General features: G+C 53.3%; 5 protein-coding genes across 5 annotated transcripts; 2 read left to right on the top strand and 3 right to left on the bottom strand.

The window, feature by feature from the left end:
• Positions 1–602: 602 nt before the first annotated feature.
• Positions 603–1,832, top strand: J4E90_004363 (uncharacterized protein; the record flags this gene model as incomplete). Its single annotated transcript, XM_051433928.1, has 1 exon — positions 603–1,832. The coding sequence occupies one exon, from the start codon at positions 603–605 to the stop codon at positions 1,830–1,832; it is 1,230 nt and encodes a 409-aa protein (XP_051292446.1).
• A 1,024-nt stretch (positions 1,833–2,856) lies between these two features.
• J4E90_004362 (uncharacterized protein) lies at positions 2,857–4,568 on the bottom strand (the record flags this gene model as incomplete). Its single annotated transcript, XM_051433927.1, has 3 exons — positions 2,857–3,412; positions 3,465–4,424; positions 4,471–4,568. The coding sequence occupies 3 exons, from the start codon at positions 4,566–4,568 to the stop codon at positions 2,857–2,859; spliced, it is 1,614 nt and encodes a 537-aa protein (XP_051292445.1).
• A 3,605-nt stretch (positions 4,569–8,173) lies between these two features.
• On the bottom strand, positions 8,174–9,635 carry J4E90_004361 (uncharacterized protein; the record flags this gene model as incomplete). Its single annotated transcript, XM_051433926.1, has 4 exons — positions 8,174–9,089; positions 9,146–9,263; positions 9,310–9,522; positions 9,572–9,635. The coding sequence occupies 4 exons, from the start codon at positions 9,633–9,635 to the stop codon at positions 8,174–8,176; spliced, it is 1,311 nt and encodes a 436-aa protein (XP_051292444.1).
• Positions 9,636–10,122: 487 nt separating this feature from the next.
• PCN1 (DNA polymerase delta processivity factor) lies at positions 10,123–12,216 on the bottom strand (the record flags this gene model as incomplete). Its single annotated transcript, XM_051433925.1, has 6 exons — positions 10,123–10,140; positions 10,188–10,474; positions 10,539–10,968; positions 11,016–11,056; positions 11,861–12,038; positions 12,136–12,216. The coding sequence occupies 6 exons, from the start codon at positions 12,214–12,216 to the stop codon at positions 10,123–10,125; spliced, it is 1,035 nt and encodes a 344-aa protein (XP_051292443.1).
• Positions 12,217–15,098: 2,882 nt separating this feature from the next.
• Positions 15,099–17,098, top strand: J4E90_004359 (uncharacterized protein; the record flags this gene model as incomplete). The annotated part of the gene is made up of 4 exons (XM_051433924.1): positions 15,099–15,147; positions 15,207–15,388; positions 15,443–15,918; positions 15,970–17,098. The coding sequence occupies 4 exons, from the start codon at positions 15,099–15,101 to the stop codon at positions 17,096–17,098; spliced, it is 1,836 nt and encodes a 611-aa protein (XP_051292442.1).
• Between the last annotated feature and the right edge of the window lie 7,378 nt (positions 17,099–24,476).

The following is a 24,476-nucleotide window of genomic DNA, read 5'->3' as shown; positions in this document are numbered from 1 at the left end:
AGTAGTCAATTCCGTGCGCTTCACATCGCAACAGGTGCTTTCTGCACCAGCCGGTCTGTCCACACCAGCAGTGGTGTGTTACCTTGGATCCATATTCTCGTGCCATAGTAAGAGAGTAAGAGTTGAAAAGGGTCGCGAAGTCTGTTCAGTTGAGTGCTGGTGTGAATTGTTACGTGTGTTATACTCCACTGACTAGAGAGTGCTCAGCGTATTTAACCACTCTTGCGACGGACCATTGGGCGTTGAGGTGAAAAGCAGTGTAACTACTGCCTTTCTCCAGGCGCTCGTTCTTCATCTTGCTGCTTCATTCGCACATGGAGACCTTTCGGATCGTATCGAGTCCCACAATCTCTTTGTGAAAGTCGCCCTCCAGCACTGTTACATTTCACACAACGCTTACAGGGCCTCTTATAACGTTGAAAATCGCTGTTCCTTTATTGGAGTTTGCCAACTAGACTCCACCACTCCATTGGTCTGGAGAAATGTCCGATACGAAGATGTCACCCGGCGCTACGCCTATGGAACAGACGGAGCCTGCGCGAGATACTGGGAATGACTCGGCTTCTATCGCGAGTTCCGACGTTTCGACTACCTCTACTGAAATGTTCGAACATGAGCCCTTCGAAACTTTCCAGATCAAGGTAGTTGAGCTATGTCAAAAGGAGTGGCCGAACCTCTCTAAAGACTCCTTCACCATCACACATATGGATGGTGGCTCTTACAACCGCGTGATCAACATCCAGGTCGACGGTTCTCGATATCAAGCTAGCTGGCTTGAGCGGCAGGTACGCTGGTTTCTTCGAACGTTTTGTCCCGGTATGTTACGCAAGACGGAGCTCAGAGACTATGTGCTGCGAATACCGCGTATGGAGCATGCGTGGGTTGAACATGAAGTCTCTATCCTCAAGTTTCTTGCAGCGACGAGCATCCCAGTACCCAGGATCAACACTTTCAGCTTCTCAACTGAGAACCCAATTGGTAGTCGATACACGATCCAGCCACGTGTTCCGGGGAAGTCAGTAATCGACGTCTATTCTGACCTCAACACGCAGCAGCGCATCTCCTTCGCGCGAGATCTAGGCTCTGCACTGAAGGAGATGAGCAAGATCCAGTCGCCATCTCCTGGCACACTGAACCCAGACAGCATTCTCGCAGGATCATCAGAAACCCAGCTCCTGCGATTACAATGCCCACCACGAAACGCGTTTCGCCAAACTAACGAGCCCTTCGTGGCAGCTACCCCTAAAACTGTCCAAGAATTCCTCATGTCACAATTCGCTCGTCAACGCGCATTCGATCTAACACTCAATCGCAAATTCTTGAACCCTTGGAAGCCATTTACAGCCATCATTCAGCATCTACACACGTTTGGCTTCCTTGACGACAACATCTACGCACTTATGCATATGGATCTCGAGCCACGCAACATGCTCATCCACATCACCTCTCCCACCACCGCTACCCTCTCCGCAATCTTAGACTGGGATGAGACCGTCTTCGCCCCCACCTTCATGAACTGCCGATCCCCATACTGGCTATGGAATTTCGAAGAGAGCGATGACGAACCGGAAGAGGCTGATGCCAACGACATACCAGAAGACGTCGATCTTGCGGCCGTAAAGAAGTCGTTTGAGGATGCTGCTGGTGAGGACTATTGCAAGTTGGCCTATACGCTTGAGTACAGGATTGCGAGGGATATCACAAGATTGGCCATTATGGGGATTTGGTCTAATATGGACTATGATGATGCGAAGGAGATTTTGAAAGAGTGGAATGCGGCTTATCCACAACTGGAGGTATGTGGGATTTTCGATGATGGGGAAGAATATTAGGGTCGTAAGAGAGTGCGATATTGTCGTAATACTATGAGATGACATGTTAAAAGAAGCGCTTTAGTAATAGATAACTTGACGTCTTTTATGTTTGAGTAATACTACGCCGTTCCTACCGTTTCTACTGATTGCTTTCCTTGATAAAGTTGCAACTCGCTTCAGAATCCGCATTCATCGTCAAATTGGCCTTTTTGAGCACGCGGGACACATTTGTAGCGGTGCAAAATCAACCGTACACCCACTGGACATACTTTCCCTGATGAACGGCTTCAGTTCTGAAAACAGCTAAATATACCACGATCCATTGTCGCACATACCCTACATGGATCACCCAGCTGAAGCCGCGAATCCTTTGGTAGATCAAAAGTTACTGCATCGTTGATCCTGAAACAAAGAGGGGTCGTGATGTGCAAAGAGACATCCTACTCCCAGCCTACAGAAGACCCATCTAGCATCTCTAGGTAAGCCACATCCACTGTTGATCACGCCCTACGCGCATCTCCGCCGTCTATCACGAATGCTGATCAGACATCTGACCAAAAGCCATCTGGTGTGATGCACATCAAGGTTGCAAGCGGCTCGATGCAAGTCCGCCGCTAGCTTAGCCGCAACACTAAAGTTGGGGTAGATCTGGGGAAAGCGCGCGTGGCGCTGCGGAGTGTCTCCGGCTGGACATCGATGGCAGTTACAGTCGTGAGACGGCCCGCACGCTGGTTGGTCGCTTAAAGACATGCTGGGAAAATGGCGCACAAGTGGAGAGGCCTATCTGAGAGCTGGACTATGAGCTATATTCGTTCTCGGTGGAATGAGTCCGATAGATACGGAGATGGAGATTAGAGACAGGTGGAATGCAAGAGGAAGCACAGCAAGTGGCAATGTAGATGAAGTGATAGTTATCATAATTCATAGATGATGGATATATACAATGCTGCGCTATCAAGCGGAAATCAAACAGCTAGTCGGGTATTTACAAGTGTGGTAGGGAATCTCTCATAAGTCTTCATAAACTCCATGAAGTAGATGCTTAGACAACAGTCTTCTCAGGGTACTCGGTGTAGGTAGCGCTCCTCTTGCGGGAAGCATCAGCCTCGATATCAGTAAGGCTGGCACGGCGGTTGTCGGCGTGCATGTCCTGGACGTCCTGGAAGGAGATGGAGGGAACGAAGCCGGGTGACTTCCAGGCCTGGGAGCACTTGCCGTAGAGCTCGTCGACCTGCTCTAGGGAGAGACCCTTGGTCTCGTAGATCATGGCCCAGACGAAGAAGATGCAGATGAAGCAGCATCCGCCCCAGACGAAGAAGACCTTGGCTCCCATGTTGGCGTTGCCGGGTCCGTCGTTGACCATGTAGGGGGTGGCGTATCCGATGGCAAAGTTGAGGAGCCAGTTGGATGCAGTTGTCATAGAGAGCGACTTGGCGCGGACCTTGAGAGGGAAGATCTCACCAGTCACAACCCATGCGACAGGTCCCCATGAGCAGGCGAAGAAGAAGATGTAGATGCAGACGAATGCGATCAAGGCCTGTTGGGCAGCCTGGTTGTCAATACCAGCAACGGTACCGGTGATGGCAACAATGAATTGGCTGCAGAAAGTCAGTATATGTCTCATTTGCACTTCGTACAGTCAGAACTTACCAGACAGCCATACCGACAGCGCCGAAGAGGAGAAGGTTGCGGCGACCCCACTTCTCGACAAGGTAGAGACCGGGGAAAGTGGAGGCGACGTTGACGCAGGAAGTAATCATGGTGACGACGAAGGGGTTGCTGATGCCCGAGTTCTGGAAGAAGGATGTTCCGTAGTAGAAGATGAAGTTGACACCAGTGAGTTGCTGGAGAGACTGGAGGGCGCAACCAGTGAAAAGGCGCTTGCCCAAGTTACCGCGGAAGCAGTCGAGGTAGGTAGCCTTGCCAAGGGACATCTCATACTCGTGGTTGGCAGTAATCTCAGCCAACTCCTCAACAAGAGCCGGGTCGTCAACGTTGAGGCGGCGAAGGGTAGAGAGAGACTTGGCAGCCTTTTCTGGGCGGCCCTTCTTGATGAACCAGCGAGGAGTCTCAGGAAGCCAGATGCAACCGACGAACAGGATGATAGCCCAAGCGAATTGAACAGCGATAGGGATACGGTAGGAGCCAGTGTCGGTCCTGTCCTTTGTGGAGTTGTTGACGATAGCTGCGAGTAGAAGACCGATAGTGATAGCAAGCTGGTAGCAACCAACAATGGTACCGCGAATCCACTTGGGGGCAGTCTCGGATTGGTAGAGCGGGATGGTGGCACTGATCATACCAACTCCGTAGCCAGCGAAGAAACGTCCAGCGACGAACATGGGAATGGCAGTGGCGACGGTCTGGAGAATGACACCGACACAGAAGACAACGTTGCTGACAACGAGACCGAGGCGGCGACCGAGGAAATCAGCAGTGGGTGCTGCGGTGAGAGCACCGAAGAAGGTACCAGCAGAGAGGATAGAGACGATCAAGGAGGTCTGCTCGGCGGTGACATCGAGCATGTTGTCCTTCTTGTTGACATAGCCAGTGCTGAAAAGCTGTCGCCAGTGGTGCATTCCAAGAATACCACCAATGGTACCGGTATCATAACTATACTTGTTAGTAGAACTCTTGAGAAAGGATCAGTCGTGCATACCCAAACAGAACACCACCAAAGGCAACGAACAGGCCGACCAAGATGGCGGGCGCGGTCGAGCCAGCTACGCCCTCAGGCTTCTTCAACATCAGACCCATGATTGGCAACTGTCTGTGGAAGTAAAATGGGTATAGAAGGAAGACTCAAGTCCAGAGAGATGGTTGAGTACTCGGATGAGGATGACTATCACTCCAAGGCGGGCTGCCCATCTTTAAGTACATTTGGGGAACTGTTCACCGAGCCTGGGGATCTCCATGGGCAGCTGTCTAGTCTGGAGACTGGAAGCATGGGGTCAGCGCGCTAGTCCCGCGGTTGGCCAGCAGGCTAGCGACAGTAGGTCCGAAGCGACTGGGGTAGCTTAGTGGGTGGTCTTAGCCATGATGGTGTTGGAGCTAGAGCAGACCAGACGCTGACCACTAGCACGTCGCTGGCCTGTGGATGCCATAGCGTTCAAATCATCGTGAGCCAATTCTAGTAGATTTGGGTATCATGGAGCCGAGATTCAGTTAGCGCAACGTTATCCAGCGGTCCCACGTTCGTGTTGCTGGAAAACGATGGCAAATATCGTCGGGTACGTGACACACATGGTCAGTCTGCTGGCACACGCACCCAACAGTGAGATGACAGTCGCGTGCCGGGGCGAAGACGGGGCGTAGGAGCAGCTAGCTGATAGGACACTAGATGGTAAGCGTCGCCTTTAGCCGTCATGACCTGTCAAGTCGGGTGCGTGTAAGCCATGAACCACTGACCTCATGCTGCGGGGATATATCTTGGTATGCAGGCAGACACCGTTCATCGCCTCTGCTTGATAGACGTGGTTGCAGAGCAAACCACGAACCGATGTTCGTCTGTCGGTGATCATCGAACGAGCACAGCGCACCACTCGACAAATCCGTGATGTTTAGCTGGACAGTGTGATCACCAATTGGCAACGCGTGTGCAGACAAGCCTTTCCATGCGCGATTGCTTAGACGGACGGCATCCAACTGTTTGCAGTATGGTTGTAGAAGGATTCTGGAATATCGCGACTCCGGTGCTCGGTGTTGCTAACATTGGCCGAAGAGCTGATACCAGCGGGTAGTCTGTGGGAACCCAAGCGCATATCGAAGAGGTGGGGAGATGAGTAGCGTGCAGGATTTTGCTTCTGGCCGCGCCAAAGTCGCAGAAAGACCCCAGGGTAAACGGGGTGCATTAGTTCCCATGCCCTCCGTGAGGCTCAACAAGCATGCTAGAGCACGATAGCGTGGTCTCGGCCAACCAGATGGGGCGGCTACTGTAGCCTCGAACCATGCACCCAGCGCTTGGTCGAACTGTCGGGAGGATTTTCTTGGCCTAACCGATGTAGGGCTGGCAGTCCGGTAGTGTTTAGCTGCGCAGTGCATCTGGAGGCGAAAATCTCGTATGCATGGAGTCTGGCAGCAACTCCGCTCAATAATCGGGGTCCACTCGAGACGTGTTCTTGGAACACAACACGGCTGGTCATGTGGTCTGGATACCGAGATCCACCAAGGCTGCTCCGATATGGCGTGTCTAGAGAGAATCGCGGCACGGAGAGCTGGTAAAGTCGGAGTCGCCTCCACTATGCATGGGGCGCGTCACACCAGCGTGACTCCCCGTGGAGTACGAGTTTCATGGGGATCACGAGACTCGATATCCAGCTGTCTCGTGACATTTGTGCCAGGATGATGGTGATTTTGCAGAGATGACGAGTTTGTGCCAAATTCACAGGTCAGGTCAAGCTCGTAGGATCCACGTTCAAGCTCGCGAGCCAAGACGGCTTGGCCGAGGCACGCTGGCGCCAGGCCGGATAGTCGCTTCCTCCGATCCGAGAAGTCGGAGGCACTGACCCGTAGTGTTCTCGGTATGAGCATGTCATGACACACTCTCATGAAGTACATCTTTGTGTATGGCTGGGCTACAACGTCCCAATTGAAGGCGATCTTATCGTAAGGGTCTCATGCGCCTCCTCATAACCCTGGAGACATGACGACAGCATCTGCAGGCTGCGCAGTGCGAACATCAATGCGGGGGATCGACGCAAGCCACAATGTTCCCGCCACTGTCTGCGAGGTCACGAGAGACACGACATCAGCTGAAGGGCATGCGCACGCAGCACCAGGTCTACCACGGAACACAGTACGCGCTTGACATGTGAATGACGAGCCCTGCCCCCGATCTAAGAATGGATACATTCAATGCGCATATACCCTCGCAAACGAATGCGACTTTTCCTCGCCATTAGCAGAGAGCAATGATGGCCAGGCAAGCGACGTCCCTTGACCTGGCACCAACCTTATCTCCTCTTGGAGCTCTCCACTACAATTGTATCATTTCAAGCTCAATGTGGTACTCTGCAATGGAGGAAGATTCCGTCGACTTTTGAGACGTGTTCGGTACTTACAGGAGGGTTACAAGTAGTCCGAGGACCCAACACTTGATTCAAGCTCTAATCCAGGAAATGTCATGGTATATCGTTCTAGCAAACATCAAGTTGATGCAGAACCTTGAGTAAGTCATAGAAAGTAAGGAGGTGCTCACTGTCAACAGAAGCAAGTCGCACCTTCCTCGCCAACCAGCCAATGACAACGCACCCCAACGCGTCGTCTCTTCCCCACCAAACGCGTCCTTCGTCCACCCTCACCGCCCCTCCAAACAACTCAACTTCCATTCTCGCAAAATTATGTCAGGCACCCCAATTCCCGTCCACGAGCCGCCGTCTCTGCCATCGTCACCCCTCCCCAAGCGAACCAAAGTCATCGACCCCACTCCTCTCTCGCACGCCTCCACTTTACCGCGAGGAACAGACTCGGGCGCCGCTACACCCACACCCCTGGCAGCTTCACACCTCCCCAGCCACGACAACATGGCAGCATTACAACCTTCAGCGCCAGTCGGCGCTTCGTCATTAGCTAGTGCAGCGGCGGCGGAGCAACAATTGCAGGTACAATTACTGAGTCCGAATGCTAAGGCGCCGACAAAGGGAAGCGCTTTCGCTGCTGGACACGATCTGTACAGTGCAGTGGAGACTGTGATTCCAGCGCGGGGGCGAGCATTGGTAGCGACGGATATCAAGATCTCAGTACCGGATGGGACGTGTACGTATTCTTCCTATACATCAATCATGGAGGAGGTTGCAGTAGACATTATGCTAACCATTGTCCAACAGACGGCAGAGTAGCACCCCGCTCCGGTCTCGCCTACAAACACGGCATCGACACCCTCGCCGGCGTAATCGACGCAGACTACCGCGGCCCCGTCGGCGTCATCCTCGCCAACCTCTCCGAGAACGATTTCCCCGTCAAGATCGGTGACCGCATCGCCCAACTCATTGTCGAGCGCGTCGTCATGCCCAGCGTAGTTGTCGTCGACCAATTGGAAGATACCGTACGAGGAGCTGGCGGCTTCGGCAGCACAGGAGGCTTTGGCGCAGCGGCGACCGTTGCAACACAGGCGGCGGAGACGGCGACAGAAGCTGCCGAGGTGGCAGAAGTAGCCGCGGACAGTGTGAAGGCTTAGGTAGTTGCACGCCAACTTAGGAAAAAACTAAACACCCTAGAGCCTACGTTAACGTTAGGTCACCCACTTTGCAGGTCTTAAAGTAGTCTGCAGGCCTGTTCGGTTTTTTTGTATGAGGTGGTAGCCACGAATTGACGATGCTTTGGCATTCATAGAATTCAACGCGTAACGTCTACACAACCAAATATCATGAATCACCCGCCTCCTTCTTCTCTCCCTCTCCAACAACTCTGCCCTGAGTACCTGACTGAAGCACCTGCATCGCCCCACCATCCTTCGTGCCAACACCCAAATGCAGCACGTTCAACTCATCCGGCTTCCTCGCCCCAACATGCGCTGGTACACTCTGCCCCTCATACACCGCGCGTGGCTTGAACCGCTCCAGATCCGGCGGATCAATCATCTCTTTGACATACCGCGGAACCGTCACCTCACTCGCATTCATAAGCGCCAGATGCCTCTTCCTGCTAACCTCCTCATCCGCCTCATCACCCTCACCCCGCCCTTCCTTCGCAGCACGCGCATCATACGCAGCCATCTTCTCCTGACACGCAGACGTCGTGCGCGTGAGTATAGCTTGCATGGACGCAAGAACCTTCTGACACGCCTTCGCCAACGGCAGTTCCTCAGCCGGCACATCGTCTGGTGAGCGCCAGCTCGGTTTCGCGTGCAAATCAAACTCGGGTGTAGACGCGTCGTGTACGGCTTCGATGAGACGCGGGATCGTGAGCGCAGCAAACATATCTCCTGTTCCTGAGAAGAAGAGGGGGAGTTGCGGGGTGTCGATGCGGAAGAGACGGGGTTTGTAGTCGGAGGTTGCGGTGGAGCCGATGATTGTGAGGTTTTCGATGTCGGAGAGGTCGATTTGGGGGGCTTGGAGTTGGGGGGCGGGCTGGGATGTTGATGCGTCGGCGTGATGGGGGTCTGAGGGAGTGTGGGTGCCGGTGCCGGCTTTGGATACTGGTCGCGAGGGTATGGTCTGGTTGTCGCGGGTCAGGCGGAGGGAGGTTATGATTACGTGGGGGACTTGGTAGGTCTTGTGGAGGACTTGGATGGCGGCGGCGAGGGACTTGAGGTCGGTGATGGGGGTATCGGACAGTAGTCTGTGTCTCTGTTAGGAAATGTGACTCGTATGCGATTAGTCTCCAGATGTACTCACTCGGCCTCGAACTGGTTCGGGAGTATGAGATCTGCCTCGCGCAACAGCCCCTTGTACTCTGGTACTTCGTCTTCTGGAATGTACAGCTTGCCATTGTCGCCCATGACCGGATCGAGTACTGTCTCTGTCAGTCCTGCCTCCTGCCACCTCACACAAGAACCCACCCCAGAAAAAGCTGCCCGGCTTCGTGCCAGCATTGAACTTGATATCTCTGCCAATCGTCCCTATCGTCTGTACGGCCTCGGCGCTGGGCATGTATCCGGTCAAGAGTACGTCGAAGTTGGTAAGGTTCGCTTGCTGTAGCCCTTCGTAGAGTTCGAGGATTTCGCTCGCGGAGGTCTTCGTGCCTTTGACTTGCTTGTACGCCGTATGGTTACCTGAGATGTTTGTTAGCTATGCGCCAGTCGACAGAAATGAGCTACCTACTGTAGTGCACAGTGTTGATCGCAGAGACGTCGCAACCTAACGATTGCATGACAAAAGTGGCCATTTTGTTCCCAACATAGCTCAGCTCAATGTCAGTGTACTGCATCTACCGCGACAACACGCGACTCACCCATGGACCACCTATAGCATGTTAGCAAGAAACAATGTCCCGCGCGTGAGTCTTACATGACTGGCAATCGCAAGCACGCGCGTGTCCGGTATCAGCGTGTCAGAGGCCATGATGTATGATAGTAAGAAACAGTCAAGTAAAGGAGGTGAAATGGAGTGTGCAGGCGGGGTCCGTTGTTGATTTACTGTTGATCTCCTTATCTGAAATTCCGCGACATGACGTGAACCCGTTGGTGGGGCAGTAGCTTTCCTTTTGTGCCTAGGGCGCGGAACACACCACGCGGCACCGCGTTTTCGCCAATGTCGCACGCCAGAACCTTGAACTAACAGACGCTCGATGCATATCAAAGCCATTGCGCCGCAAATCCCCCACATCTATCCTGGAAACATGCCGCTCGTGCGTGAACGAAGTCATGATGCGTTTAGTCCTCATCGCCAATCTGTTCATATTAGCAATGTGTTGGTGTCTTACGGAATAGATACATACCTTGGGCGCGAGGTAGAACCTCAGGTAGCTGGCCTCAAAGGGGTATTCGACAAGAAGGGGAACCTCGCTAGATAGACAGAGCTTGACTTGATTTGACAGCCCGCTCGCCTTGCAGAAGTTGATCAGGTACTTGAGAGAGAAGGTGAGTGAGACAGGTTCATTCATTTCAATCGAAACGTTGTCCTCTGGCTTCTCGACGCTGTTGGACGTCTTGAGGATGACGGAGCCCGAACCAATGTCGCCAGAGCATGCGAATTTGATTCCATCCTTGGAGCACTCAATCGAAACTGGAGCAAAGTTAGTTTGTTGTATAGTGTGCTGTCGCGCTGTCGCGTCTGGTTCGGGACGTACCTGACTCGGACAATGCGCCTAGGTCCCTGCAGATGCGCTGGAACTCAGCCGATGGCATCGTGACGGTTGCCGCGTAGTCCGTCTCAGGGATACCAAGATGTTCCTGGTCGATATCCATGAGCTTAATGTCATACTCGCTCAGCCTCGATGTGGTGCTGGATTCGAAGAGCAGGTTGACGACATCGGGCGAGTCCTCGGCCTTGATGGTAAGGGCGTCATCGTTTCCAGCGGCACGAAGGACCTTTGTGAGAGAGCCGAGGTTGATTCCGAGCGCGATGTTGCGGTCGCAGCGGAAGGGTTCGAAGGCTTCGGATTTGAGCATCATGGAGACAAGGGCGACGTGCGAGTTGTCCATGGCCTGGAGCGCGATGCCCGAATCATTGCAGTCGAAGTTGCAGTCCTGTACGAGGTCCTTGATGGCGTCGACGACCTGTTGCTGTCAGAAGAGCTTTTGCTACGCTTCCTACGCGAACGTACCTTCTTGAGAATCGAAGCCTGGGCTAGTTTGGCCTCGAGCACTGCAGATGGTTAACTGTGTTGGCCACGTGTAGAAGAAGAGACGTACTGTTGGCTGTGGATTGAGATTAAGAGGGTACGATAACGCTGACGGGGGTATACAAAGCGCGGTGGTGCAGGAGACAATTGCGGTGGAGGCAACAATCAATGGAGGGGAACGCGAAAGTGGTTGGCGAACGCGTCGGCCACGCGCTAACTCAGCACAGGGCATAAAGTACCGCCAAGACCATACCCTTCGTGCTTGAATGGTTCCGGATTGCTGTAGTACTAATTGCTCCTGACACCTGGGCAATGAATACGCTCATTATTATTGGAGTGTCTGCCGAGGAGTGCGTTCTGACTGAACGGCTTGCAGCATTCGGAAATATATGAGATCATATCAATTTGATTCGGGTATCAAACATCGCGAATCGATGCATTTAGGTGGGTATCATGATGAGGTGATGCATCAACAACCCATCCGCATCCCGAAAGCACTCTTCGTACCTTCGATTACTGCTCGCTCACTCTACCAGCTGCATGGACCGCATAGCCTCTGAGCTGCCGCCGAATGCTTCTTTCCATGGCCATGTGCTTGTATCTCGTGCATCCGTCACTTGCGGCCATGTCCACCACACAAGCGTTGAAGTCCAGCGCTTCTCTAAGCCATCGATGCCATACCATCCGTGGTATACATGCGCCCTCAACCAAATAGTCCATTTATTTCGCAACATTGCCTTCTCATGCTCTGACCAAGCCATAGAACAGCGTCCAAGTAAGAACGAATCCACTCAACCCTCCAAATACATCGCCCAGCCACAAGTCACCCAGCGGCCGGTAAAAGTATGCGCCGGGCTTGCCATTTGTCTTGAGCGCAAACAGCAGCGCCGATACCACGAGTGATCCGAGGAGGTAGAATATGAAGCCTGTGTAAGACTCGAGGCCTAATGTGCCTGCGGCGACGCCGAAGAGTGATGCGGTGAGACTGCGGATGTTGGAGATGACCTGTATTGGGCTTGTGTTAGTCTAAGAAGGGTGAACAGTGAGGAAGGAAAGATGAGTGTCGCGCAATGGGGTTGATGGGGCTTCGTGGTGTGCGTACCTGAGTGTTGTGCTGTACGCTGCTTGCGACGATGGGGTGGATGGCGAGTTCTCGCTCTTCGTTCAGTGCCGATGCCGCCATTGTGTATGTCTTGTGATCTTGAACAATTGAAGCGTCAGATTCCGACTGGTTGTTGCGTGGATAGGTGTTCGGTCAAGACACGGGCGATGAGTTCGGCCGTGTGGTTGCTACTTCGTCCGGAGCGCCTCTGTGCAGGATCGATTGTGACGTCGTGGATATATGCAGGCGGTGGAGAGGACTGCGATGTATTTGGAGTGCGCGAAGTGTCGTGTGAATGCGCGATGATGCTGTGCTGGCTGCTTGGGGTAGTCGCAGTGCTGGCTGGACCTTCCGACGGTAGTGGAGTTGAGTGGAGGGTGGCCCGTGCCTGGACCCTGCCATCGTCCATGGATGCGCCCGCAAACACGAACTACTCACGAACACCTGTCACATCACCCTTTAATTTGTCTGACAGCACGAGTTACAGAATCTGCATTTCGCTCTATTTATTCAACGATATTACCTATTCCTGCATATACTCATATATCGTCATAAAGGGGACCATATCCCTCGAGATACCTTAATCTGTCAGCCCAATGCTGCTGCATCGTACAGGACGAGCACTCACCGTTCCAGATGTGGGGCCAGGAAGTAGTTTGGCATTTCTCTTGCGGCTCGTAGATATGCAATCGCATGCTGAAAATATCGACCGTTGGCTCTTACTGAAGTGACGTTTCCCAGACTCATGAACGATTCGGCAGCCTGGTTAAAGTTAACGAGAGAACACATCAACTGTGGCTTTACTTATTGTAGACAGCAGATAACCTGTAACCACTCCCTGTTCCGTCGCTACGTATACTGCACGCTGGAGATATTCGGTAGCTGGTAAAAGCAATCCTCTGGCTTCAACATAATCTGGCTCATGCAGTCGTTCTTCAGCTTTAACCAAAGCCCTTGTTGCCGATCCAGTGTTGCTCGTTTCGCTGCTCAAAGATGCCCTCTCCGCCCGAGAGATGCTTGACAAAGCCCTTTGCGCTCGCAGTAACCAGTTGCGGCCAATTACTGCAGTAGTCAGCGTTGCTCGATATCATCTGGAGAAAACTCACAAGCCTGGATGTCGACGTCGTCTGGGTATATTTGTAAAAGAACTAGTAGCTGACGCAGGCACCAGTCTGCTAAGTCTTTGACAGCACCATGATCAGCATCGACAAAAGCCACACGCTGAAAGACGCTGATGAGAGGTACCTGCCAATGCCGGCGTGCTTCGTCGGGAACTGTATCGTTTATCTCGAAGGAGGCAGTAATGTTCTGAATGGCTGGCAATTGGTCTTGCCACGAATCAGGTGACGTATCGAGATTGGTATTGATCAGGTCGACAGTAGTCAGTAAACGTTCGATCATACTGTTGTCCATGCTGATAAGAAAACGATGAATGTCAGGTGGGAAAAGCAATGATTGCTACACATGATCGTGACAAAGACAATACATAAAGTATAAAGTTAAGATAGATCGCTAGCAGAGACAGCCCGCTTGACAATCTGTGGCGTTTTGTTACCCTGTCACGGTATGACTGTCCAGAGGCGCAGCCTTGTTCTTGACGTCCGGATACACTGGAAGACGAATGGGAGTTGCCGAACGTTGTTCGTCATTGCATGTGTAGGTGTAGTGTAAGCTGACCGATTAGTCTGCAACCCAGTCACCCACCCGGACAAGTCTGCGCATCAAGCACCGAAGAAGGACTATCTCGCGACATTTCTATGCTCATGGCTATAACAGTTATATCCGGCCAAGGAGGCAGTGGCGGCAAGCGATCAGAGGTGACATCTAGGCGAGTTCGAGATGTTGGCGATACATCGTACTCAGCACGTTACCTGCGGTTTCGTTCCGTCTGTAACGCCGAAGTTATCCACGGGAAGATATTCACCAGGCGGTCGTTCCATGCTTTGTAAGCTTGAGGCTCACATTTCCATTAGCTTCCGCGGTCAGCACGGAGAATTTTGATGCGACCTGGAGGTTGCTTTTGCGGGATCTGCAAGCCACATGCTTTTGTAGATGCGATGCTGCAGGTACGTCATCGATAGCGTTATCGATTATCCATGGATAGAAACGGCTGTTTCTTTGGTTGTACCATACATTGCAGACTGCTCAGGTACCCGGGCAACGCTGTACCGATAAAGCATAATGCGGGTAAAGTTTACATTCGGTGCCCTATTCAGGCGGTTCCGCTTCTTCGAACATGGCAACGTTGTTGTCGAAATGGAAGGCCGAGTGCATCGCAGCAACTGCGCAATTAGTGTACCGCCGGTGCCAATACAATGCGGCGGAGATGGGTATGGACAGATTAGTCCGGAGCATCAGTGCGAGGACTAGGATGGCATGTCGGAGGACGTGCGGCTGACTCGCAGCCTCGATATCGGAGAACGAGTGAGCGAACGATGGAAGTGATGGTTAAGAGTGCCGTTAGATGAGTCGTTGTTGGAGTGTAGTCAGATGTTAACAGGGGAAACGACGATGCACAGCATGCACGCACATGCCATGCTCGTGAGTCGTCATCCACACCGGCCTCGAGGACAGAGCAGGCGCGCGTATGCAAGGAACCAGGGGCACGTTTGTCGAGGGGTGCGTAAACGAGCGAATGTTCCCCATGATTGTTTCACACCAATCACGAGTTCATTTCCGGACCCTGACCTATACCACTATTACTACCAGAACCACTCACACTCACCTACACCGCGCATGTGTCTCCCACGCTCCTTTCCTGCCACCAGCCGCCTCGTTACCCGTTGACAGCGCCCACGATTGGATCCCACGCACAACACGCGCCGGCCCCTGCAGCAGCCATCCCCGCCATTTCCATATCACGGGCACCTTCCCTCCCTAGCCTAGAGCACCCGCAGTCATCACAAGCGTTGGAGCGGGACCCTACAACAACACTCGAAATCGCACCATGCGGCGGTAGCGACATGGAGAACATCATATCCGACGGCTCGCCTCTTGCGCAGTTACTAGAAGGTGCGACCCGCGGCACCACAACGATGACGATATTGCGGATGCTAACCGCTGTGGCTTAGGTCAAGGTACTGGGTCACCCGACAACTCCCCAGCGCAATCCCCATCGCAGTCCGCCTTCCCGCAGAGCTTCGCGCCCCGGGGCCCTTCGACGCTGCAATCGCGGATACGAGACAGGCTGCCCCAGCCGCTGCGCATCCACGCCCGCCATGGCTCCATCGCTCGCATACACACGGCGTGTTCGGTAGGACTGCGATATTTCCCCGGCAGCATATGGATGTTTATTAACGTAACTTAGAAAGCCGTCAACTCTCGCATTGGGCGCGCCGACAATGAGCGCTTTCTGGAGCAGTTCCGCTACCTCATCGTCGCTTCCCAGCTGCTCGGCGAGCAGGGAGGCCTTCGCGCATCCGCCGTTCCCAGCTTCGCGGCCAACGGACGCCCTGGCCCTCACGAATTCAAGGTCGCAGCGATAAATCCCGTCGGCGCGGCTTTCATTGGCACTGCAACCTTCATACTGGCATGGCTTGTTCACTGGTCGCGACGCCAACCTGCATTCAGCAAGAGTAGGACCCTGCTGGTCATTCTCGTCTTCGCTGCCATTGCTACCGCCGGCTACACGTACCTGCGACGGCAATGGCTGCAGTATCTGAGGCAGGAGGCCGTCAAGGGCGCATCTGACCTGGTCGCGAACCTGCAGGCGTTCGAAGCCTCGACATCATCTGCCCTTGCATTGATCCAGGAGGTCGAGCTCGTCTCGCGCGGCTATCGATTGTACGTCTCCATCCAGCCAAAGCTTGTGGCACCCGCACTAACGCCTCGCAGGAGCAGCCCTCTGCCTCCCATCTCGCGCATGGAAGAGAGGGGGCAGGCCCGTCGTTGCCAGCGACTGCGTCGGAACCTCCGCGCTGCATATGCCGACATCGTCCCCATCCTCGCCGAACAGTGTGGCAATCTGAAGCAATTGATACCAGAAGATGATCTGGAAAAGTACCTCGATGTGTACGAAATCAGCAATCCGGACCTACAAGAGGCAGCCCTGAGCTACAGCGAATCCGAATTTGATGACGCCGAAACGCTGAAAGCGCTGCGCATCCTGCAGTACCGATTGTCCATCCTCCGACGCGTATACCTGTGCTCCCTTCTCGCTATGGAGGCAGACGGCGGTAAGCCTGACTTTGCGCGATGGTCGACAGTCGTGGACTCCATGCTAAATACGGCTCGTCCCGTGGGAGAATGGAGCGAGAAGTTCAACCGCGTGCTCGCCGAGGAAGAGCAGTTCGTACTCCCGTCGCCGGCCAAAGTTGCACCCACGCCTGGCCGAGAAAAGATACGCAATTCCGTGCGCAAACTGTCGGGCTTGTCGAGTGGCATCCGCGGCTTGCAAGCCAAAATGCAGGTACTTCGCGAAGAGACCAACAAAAGCTTAGAGGACACGGAAGACGTAACCGATCTGGGCCACTCTCTCCTGGTGCAATACGACTCCATTGGTGCGGATCTCAAGAGTTTGGTCCAAGCTTGGGAAGCTGGCAAGAACGCGCTGGCTCTGAACATCGATCGCCACGAACGCAGAATCTCGCAGGCTTCGAGTGGGCTGCGCTCGCCAGTTCCAAGCCTAGGCGGCCTGACTGCTGTAGATGAAGGCAGTCCGTCTGATGCTCTACGCGCCCTCAATGGTGACTTGCTGAGCCCCCATCAGAGTGCTCCGTCGAGCGATCAAGGCAGCAATTCCGACGACGAAGTGTTCGAAGCTATTGCTATACCCAAGACACGAGCCACTATGTCGAGAGAAGAGCGCATGCAGAAGATCCAAGAAGACCGCGTTCGGCAAGCTTCGCTACGTGAGCAGCGAGATGCGAGCACCAACATGCTGAGAGAATTAGAGTCTGTCATCAATCTCAGACCACATCGAGTCTCGGCGCCCCCGGCCGGCGCTCGAATTACGAGCCTTTGAGGCATCTTTTCCTTTTGTTTATACGGTTGGACTAACGACGGTCGCTAGATGCCGCGTTTCTTTCGCTTGCTCTACTTCTTGGCGCGCATCGGGTCTCAATTTGATTTTGGGCATTTACGCTATACCATTGCCGCGGTCGCATTTACTTTCCTACACATGTCTTGGAGTCAAAGGCTTAATGTCTATAACGCATACCTTGTGGTCAGAACATCCACACAGAATAGTAATGACAAATATCAATACCACCAAAGCGAACCACAGTCGGGGTGCTCTCAAACGATCTGTCGTTCGTTCGGCACTTGGCTTCCGGGCCATGGAGCGTCGACGTGGCTGACGGGTGTTGGCCGCGGAAAATTAACCATCCCTGGACCTCACGGTAGCGAGATGCGGCTATTGGCAAACTAACAGTATACGCCTTTTGGGACAACTTGCATATGCGAGGGCTTGCGAAACCACTTCATGCACTCAATACGTATTGTATTGACGTCAGGTACGTGGCACTGTATGACGATGCGAGACGCTGTCACTTGCTCTTGCGCAAATGGCATCCATCTTGGTTCAATCTTACTCCACCAACATGGGAGGCAAGACGGATGACCTCAGCAGCGAAAGGCGTGATTCATCCGTGCGCAGAGTCGAATGGACAACGTATGACTATCGGGTCGAATGACCCTGGGATGCTTCGGATAGCAGTTGCAAAAACGCCTGTGAAGTTCCGCTTCCAGGGTGATGAGGAGCAGCTGAAACTGGATTCACGATCGACTGCGACCCGTGGACTAACCGCTCTTGCCCAAGACGACCGGGTGATCCTTCCCGTTGGGCTGCCTGACGACTCAGTGCCCCTGCCATGAACCTGAGACGCCGTTTCTACTTTCCCCGAGAACCATCGTCACTTCACCCATCGCTTCACGCCAGTCAGGGTGGGCCCCAAGTGAGTCTGCCATATTCTACCATTGTTCTATAACTCTTGCCGATGACGAACGCCCCGACATGAGTGCCTTCTTCCGGGTCTCCGGCGGAAAGCGCAGCTAACGACCCTGACCTTTACCGATTACGTAGACCGCATGATTGCTCTTTCCGTCATCAACACCGACATATGCGCGCAGCAAACCCTCCAACATATCCACGATATAACAGAAAGAGTCAAAATTGACAGATGAACACACAAAAGAGACGGATAATGAAAGAGCTACGACCAGCGAGCCTACAAAATGTCTTCTTCGTGAATGGCTGTATCGGGCCGACTTAACCCTCCACACAGACGGCACCGTCAGGAACTCGTTCAGTCTTCGTCCTCATCAACGACGCCATCGGTCCTCGGCACAGGTGGAGGCGCACCATGCCGTCTGCGCATATGCACTCTCAACCCATCCGAACGAGCGTACTGTCTTCCACATCCGTCGATGGGGCATGGATAACGAACCTTGGCCCGACTGGACCCTGCGCAAGCCTGGGTTTTGAGGTGACGCGTTAGGTTTCCCAGCGCATGTACACCTGTCAGAACGGTTCCGCAGCGATACGGGCACGGTACGCTATACTCGGCGTCGATGTGGGATCCTTCAGGAACCTGTATCGGCGGTATCGGGTATATGGCAGTAGGGGGCGACGCCGGTACGCTCGATGCCGGAGCCACGTAAGGATATGTTTGGCCCTGGCTTCACAGCAACATCAGCATAAGCGAACGACCTTTGAGGAGACCACATACTAGCTAGCAGCCATGGAGGTCGTCAAAGGCGCTTGGGTCGTTCCCATGGCATGGTATCCCTGATGCGTATTGTATCCTATTGGTGGATAGGTACTTACGTAGCTATTACTCAGTCAGCGGGCGGGCGATATTGGACTTTATCCAGACACATACCGGGGCCCACTAGGGAAGGGGTTCGGTGTTGCGTACTCAAATTGCGCGATGGGACTACTCTGCGGAGCGCTTACTGCGTCAGTATGACTTTGATATGCACTACTCTCGACGGTATTGTGTCCTGGCGACAGAGGTTGTTGGTAACCACTGTTGGGATAATGGATTCCATAAGGCTGAGGATACTCAGGCGATACCGGCACCCAGCGCTGAGGATACCCGCCGAATCCGGATGAAGGTGCGGTTACTCTCAAAGTCTGCTCAGCTCCAGTATCGCAAACTACTGTCGTTGGGAACGGGGCTCTTCTTCTATACGCATCGCTTCGCTGCGACCACGAGCCCTCGTTGCCACCCTGCGTCTGATCGTACGCCATGCGGCCAAAGCTACCCAACAACGTCCCGGACCAAAGTAGAGCAGGGTTTGGCCACGAAGAGATATGAAAAGGGACGATCTTTTCAAGAGAACGATTTCGACGACGCCCATGAGGTAACGCGAATTTCGTCCGAAGGCCTCCAAATTGTACTGAGTTCAGCGAAGCACCTCCGTGCGCTATGTCTCCGTCAGTTTTATCACGCTCCAACTAAGACTACCCCACAAAAAACCAGTCTTACAAACCAGAGTCTTCCAGATGCAAAGAAACAGAATGAACGCAGGAGCGGTTCCGTTAGTGACCTGGGGTCCGCACAGTGTTTATGCCGCTATCCGTATCCAACGGCGACCGATTCGATTGGGGAAGAAGACGCGCTGGAGCCGATGGAGGACCCTGAGCTGAGACACGACAGTCGGCAAAGTTGACGCCAGGGCATGTCGCGCCTCACCGCGTGTTCGAGTGTCGAACCGGAACGCGGATCAGCCCTGTCAACGTAGCTGCGTCTCAACCTAAACGGCAAGGGATTGTGCGACATTCGTTAGTTTACAGTACACCAATCAGATACGCAACAGTAGCACCAGATGCGGCACAGCACATGACACCTGTTGGTCTTTATGCGATGGGCCTTGTCGCTCAATGTGTACTGCGGCTGCGGCTGCTGCAGCGGGACGCTTATCCTCAAAGACCACCCCAAGAAGCAGGCAGATATACCAGGAAAAGCATATACGCTTATTTTCTGCCGGGCTACCCTGAAGCCATGTGCGCGCATAGTCGTTTATCTCTGAACACTAGGCGTAGACCATCGGTTTCCCGCCACTAAGGTTCAAAGCGCATTGACAAGGCCAATGCTCATACGAGTCTAATCGACAAGCATATTCAGCTGTATTCTAGCGCTTGTATGCTGGTCTTAGCATCTTGTTGACTGGATAGCCGTAATGGAATGTCAGACTAGTACAAGATCTGATGGTCATATCGCGGATATAGGCAACAGGACCCAGGACGGGCGGAACGGACGAGCATAATATACGTTCTAGCCTCGGTCGCCCATGCCTGCCATCTGCGCGTCTTACTTGCAGCGGCACTGTGACGAATACCAAGCCGCATGGCGTTTCGCCAACATCTAGCGTCTATCAAGGGCTCTCCCGATCAGGTACGCATGTTGCAGTATCGAGGACGGTCTTTTCGAAAAACAGAGTGGGTTGACGGGACGGCTCGTGACCGGCGCAGCACCGGCTATTAGTGGAACACGTTCTCGCACAATCCTGCCTAACCGATCAGCACGGCCGGCCCGAGACCTTTCCCATTCGCAGGGAGCAGCTTCCTGCATGATAGAGCATGTTTGCATTCACTGTCTGTCGGCAAAGGCGTCACTTCGAGGCACAGCAGGCGACTACATATCTGGACCCATATGCTTACACTCACTGTCCCAGTAGGGTCGCTACTATGGTGCAAGGAAATGCGAGGATCTAGAAAAGGAGGAACGAGAGGGGTGCCCTTTTGGGAAACAGTCAACCCATTGAAACAGTCTCTTTCACTGTCGCCGCGATAGGTATACCCGGCTACTTGGCTCCATAGTAGTGGGTGCGACCCGGGCCTGCGGAACAAAGAAAGTCTTTACGCTCTACCATACACCAACGTTTCGATTTGCCGTGTTACTAGGACGATGACGAAGATGGCTGCATAGCCACACGACCCGCGGCAAACAAGGTTTGGGAAGCGGGAGTGTACATACACCTGAGGCTTAGGTCGAAGAATGTATGACGGACCGAATCACATCTCGTCGCGCTTTGTATCACCATTATGTGCAGCTATTCGACAAAGCGGCACTATAGTGAACAGGGTTCTTACTACATAGTGCGATATGTGCATGCATGCTCTGCGCGCGTTGATCGACGCTGGTCAAAAGGATTGCACACACGAGCAGTAGCAACACGGCTGCATTGTTCTTGGCCTTTCTCCTATGGTTCTCACCTAGCAAAAGAGCCCCCACATCCGAATTCCATAACCTTCGGTAAATCATGTCGGGGTGCGCATGCGAAGGACTTCGCGCAAGAAAAAGCGGTGAAGCTATGCAATCATGGACATGCTAGTTTGCCTTCTCTGCACGCTGCACCGTCTAGCAGCTTTCTCAAATGCAGCGCCTGCAAATTTCGAATGCTTGAAGATGGCTCCTCAACCGGCTATGCTCACCGATCAAGTCGTTGAAGCTGTCAATGCGTCGGAGGATTTGGCGGCCTTCTGGCCCGAGGCTGCGCCCTCGCCACATTGGGCAGTAAATGCATGGGAAGACGAATCATCCATGCACGCAACGTGATGCACTGCATGTAGAGCTTGAGGGGATATCAGCAAACTTACGAACCAAGATACTCTAAAGTTGCTCGTAGTACATGGCGAGATGGATTTGGAACCTTGCACACGCTGTCCGACCATGAGCATACGTCATCGCACTGCCCGAAGGCGGGCAAGGCCTCTCCGCAGTACCAGCACGGAACGATGTCAAGCCACGCGGATGGTATGGGTATGTCTCATTCGAAGACTCATTGATATGCTGCGAGACCGTTCGTATATCCGCTATCGAGGTTATCGGCATGCAGTTTCGCAAGCTATCATACACAGCCCAAGGGAAGACCTTCTTACACGACAGATGTAGCAAGTGGTGTCAAGTGCGCTGGTCGTACCATCAGTCGACTATCAAGAGGCAACGTTACGCTAACTTTATTCTAACAACGTGGGATTACAGGGTGGTAGTACGAATGACCAATGATCCTGCGGAATCTATAAGCACGCATATCTGTGCTTCGACGCTGAGATGCAAGACCAAAAGTCTAAAGAACGCATGTGAACACCATCCGCGAACCCGAAAGAAGACTCCGATTGTAACGCCTAGGAAGCACCCAATGAAGATGTCAGTTGCATCTTTTGGTCTAGTCTTCTCTTTTCCGCTTCTTCGCAGGCGGCGTGTTCAGCTCTGGATGGCTTCGCCTGAGGTGGACGAGCAATGCATCTTCCCGTCCGAATGTCGACGCGCATCCAGGTTGCCCACAACGGATATGCCTATTACTTCTGGCTCCTGTGCATGCCTTATGCTTTTCCATGTGGCGATTCAGATTCCTCTGCGCATACTGGCCAGTGAACAAGGGCTTTTCTACGCATACTAGACAACGTAGACTTGTCTTCTTGCTGTAGGAGGATCAACAATGTACGTCAACGAGATGAGGCGGGCTACTTACTTTGCTGATTTTGGTTTGAGACCTCCGTGTCCTCTGCCATGATCGAAAGTTGATGGCCCAGCGTCATCTATTGCTGAGTTTGGTCCACCAACTGAGTCGTATGACTCGCCAGCCGGGTGTACGGTAAGCTCGAAGGGAGGGTTGGTAGGTTGCCTATATGGCAGAAACCCCGGATACGCATACTGCGCAGCTTCATAGATGGACGGCGGCCAGGCATCAAAAGCGTAATCTCCTGATGGCAATGAGTCGGAATGGTAGTTGTGTCCGGTTTGGTCATGGATGCCTGGATCGTCGTACGTCTCGTTTCCGTCGTACTCATCTGGACTATACTGCATCTGCTTTAGCACGGTCACTACCACCATGAGGTTTGCGTCGCTTTACTAACCATTCCGTCAATGTTGGGAGACCATGTGTACGGTTGGATCCTCCGTACAGGCATCATCGCCGCATCGTAGGCCTGATCTACCTAGCAATCGTTTCAAGCTCAGTTGGTAGTATCAGAGTACGAAAGATGAGGCATGCGGTGGGAAGTACATTCAACTCTCAGAAGCCGGCCAGCCAACGATTTTTAACCAGTCACATCAGGACCGCTAAACTAATTGTCGAGAGGGCACGAAGAGCCGCTGTCGTCAAGCAAAAACTTCGAGCACGACAGCTCATCGTACTGCCTTGTGTCGTGGACAGCTCATTGCCACAGGAATATTGAGGCGAGTGATGCGTTTGAAAGGTTTACGTTCGGAACAGTTGCCGGCCGCCCAAAGCTGACGGGAGTGGATGCCCTGTCCTGACCATGAGCTGGCGACTAGTTGCCTGCTTTTCTCACCGGTCCTGCACCACACATCGACGAATGACAACATCGTGTGGACATGGCGGGCGGTATCAATGCAGGCACTTTGGACTCGAAAGGGTGGCCTCAGGAAGCGACGACGAGCTGTCTCGTGGCGGGCTGTGTGTTGGCGAGCTAGATGTGCCGTTAACGGTCTAACGTCGCCCTAAAGGGCATCCCGGATGACCCCAGACCAGCTGCCTACTCTTCTACCTCGAGTCTAGGTTGCACGAGCGCAAAAAGCGCAGTCAGTCCCGCAAGGCACACTAGAGCGATCCAGGTGACTCGACCCATCGCTGTACTCCCAGCCAGCGAATAAGCATACTCACAACATCAGTACGACCAATCCGGATGATGGCGGACATCCCAACGCCTGACAGCTCCCCCATCCGTGGCTGTGTACTAGGTAAAATATAATCGACAAGTTGTGGCGGTAGGACAGCACTTCGTTGCGCAAAGAAAACGTGCCCCATAGGGCACAGCAGCAGCATGCGAGACGGGAGCTAAAATCAACCAGAAAGCAAGACGATGCGCTATCTTTGATATACCATCAATGATGCCCAACGAGCCCTCGTCTCCCAAACAGTGAAGCGGACTATGCAAGTCGAAAAACGTATAGCCTTGCTATTCCTCCGCTGCAACATTGAGGGCACATCTCGTGAGCTTTGCTACGTCACAGAAGACGAGGCGGAGTGGTCAGCCTGATGCGTGTATACCACTGCTGGTATGCCACGTCTTTTGGAAGGCGGGAATTGAGAGCCTGACACGTAGGATACATCATGCACCATTTGGGTGTTCGGACGTTTAGAGTTCAAGGTGACTGACGTGGTTGTTCTGCCTGCTTGGCTTGTTGGCGTCAGTGACGATGGTGGCAGCATTGCGGCTGTGCATGGTGGTGGCGCTAATGCCTACTCGTAACGGACCCTGCAGGTTGTAGCGTAGACAGATATTTCTCTAGGCAGACACCAGGTATTTCGGAGAGACAGCTCGATTGACACAAATTATATACCCAGCGGATAAACTCTGGATGGTTTCATTACATACAGCTCTTCATTAAACGTCGGCAATACCAACAACAACCCCATTAATCATCCGT

Source organism: Alternaria incomplexa (genome assembly GCF_024043165.1).
Source record: "Alternaria incomplexa strain BMP 0042 chromosome Unknown scaffold_5, whole genome shotgun sequence".
In the NCBI taxonomy this organism is placed as follows: domain Eukaryota; kingdom Fungi; phylum Ascomycota; class Dothideomycetes; order Pleosporales; family Pleosporaceae; genus Alternaria; species Alternaria incomplexa.
Note: the sequence above shows the minus strand (reverse complement) of the source record. Positions and strands in the feature narration are given on the sequence as shown.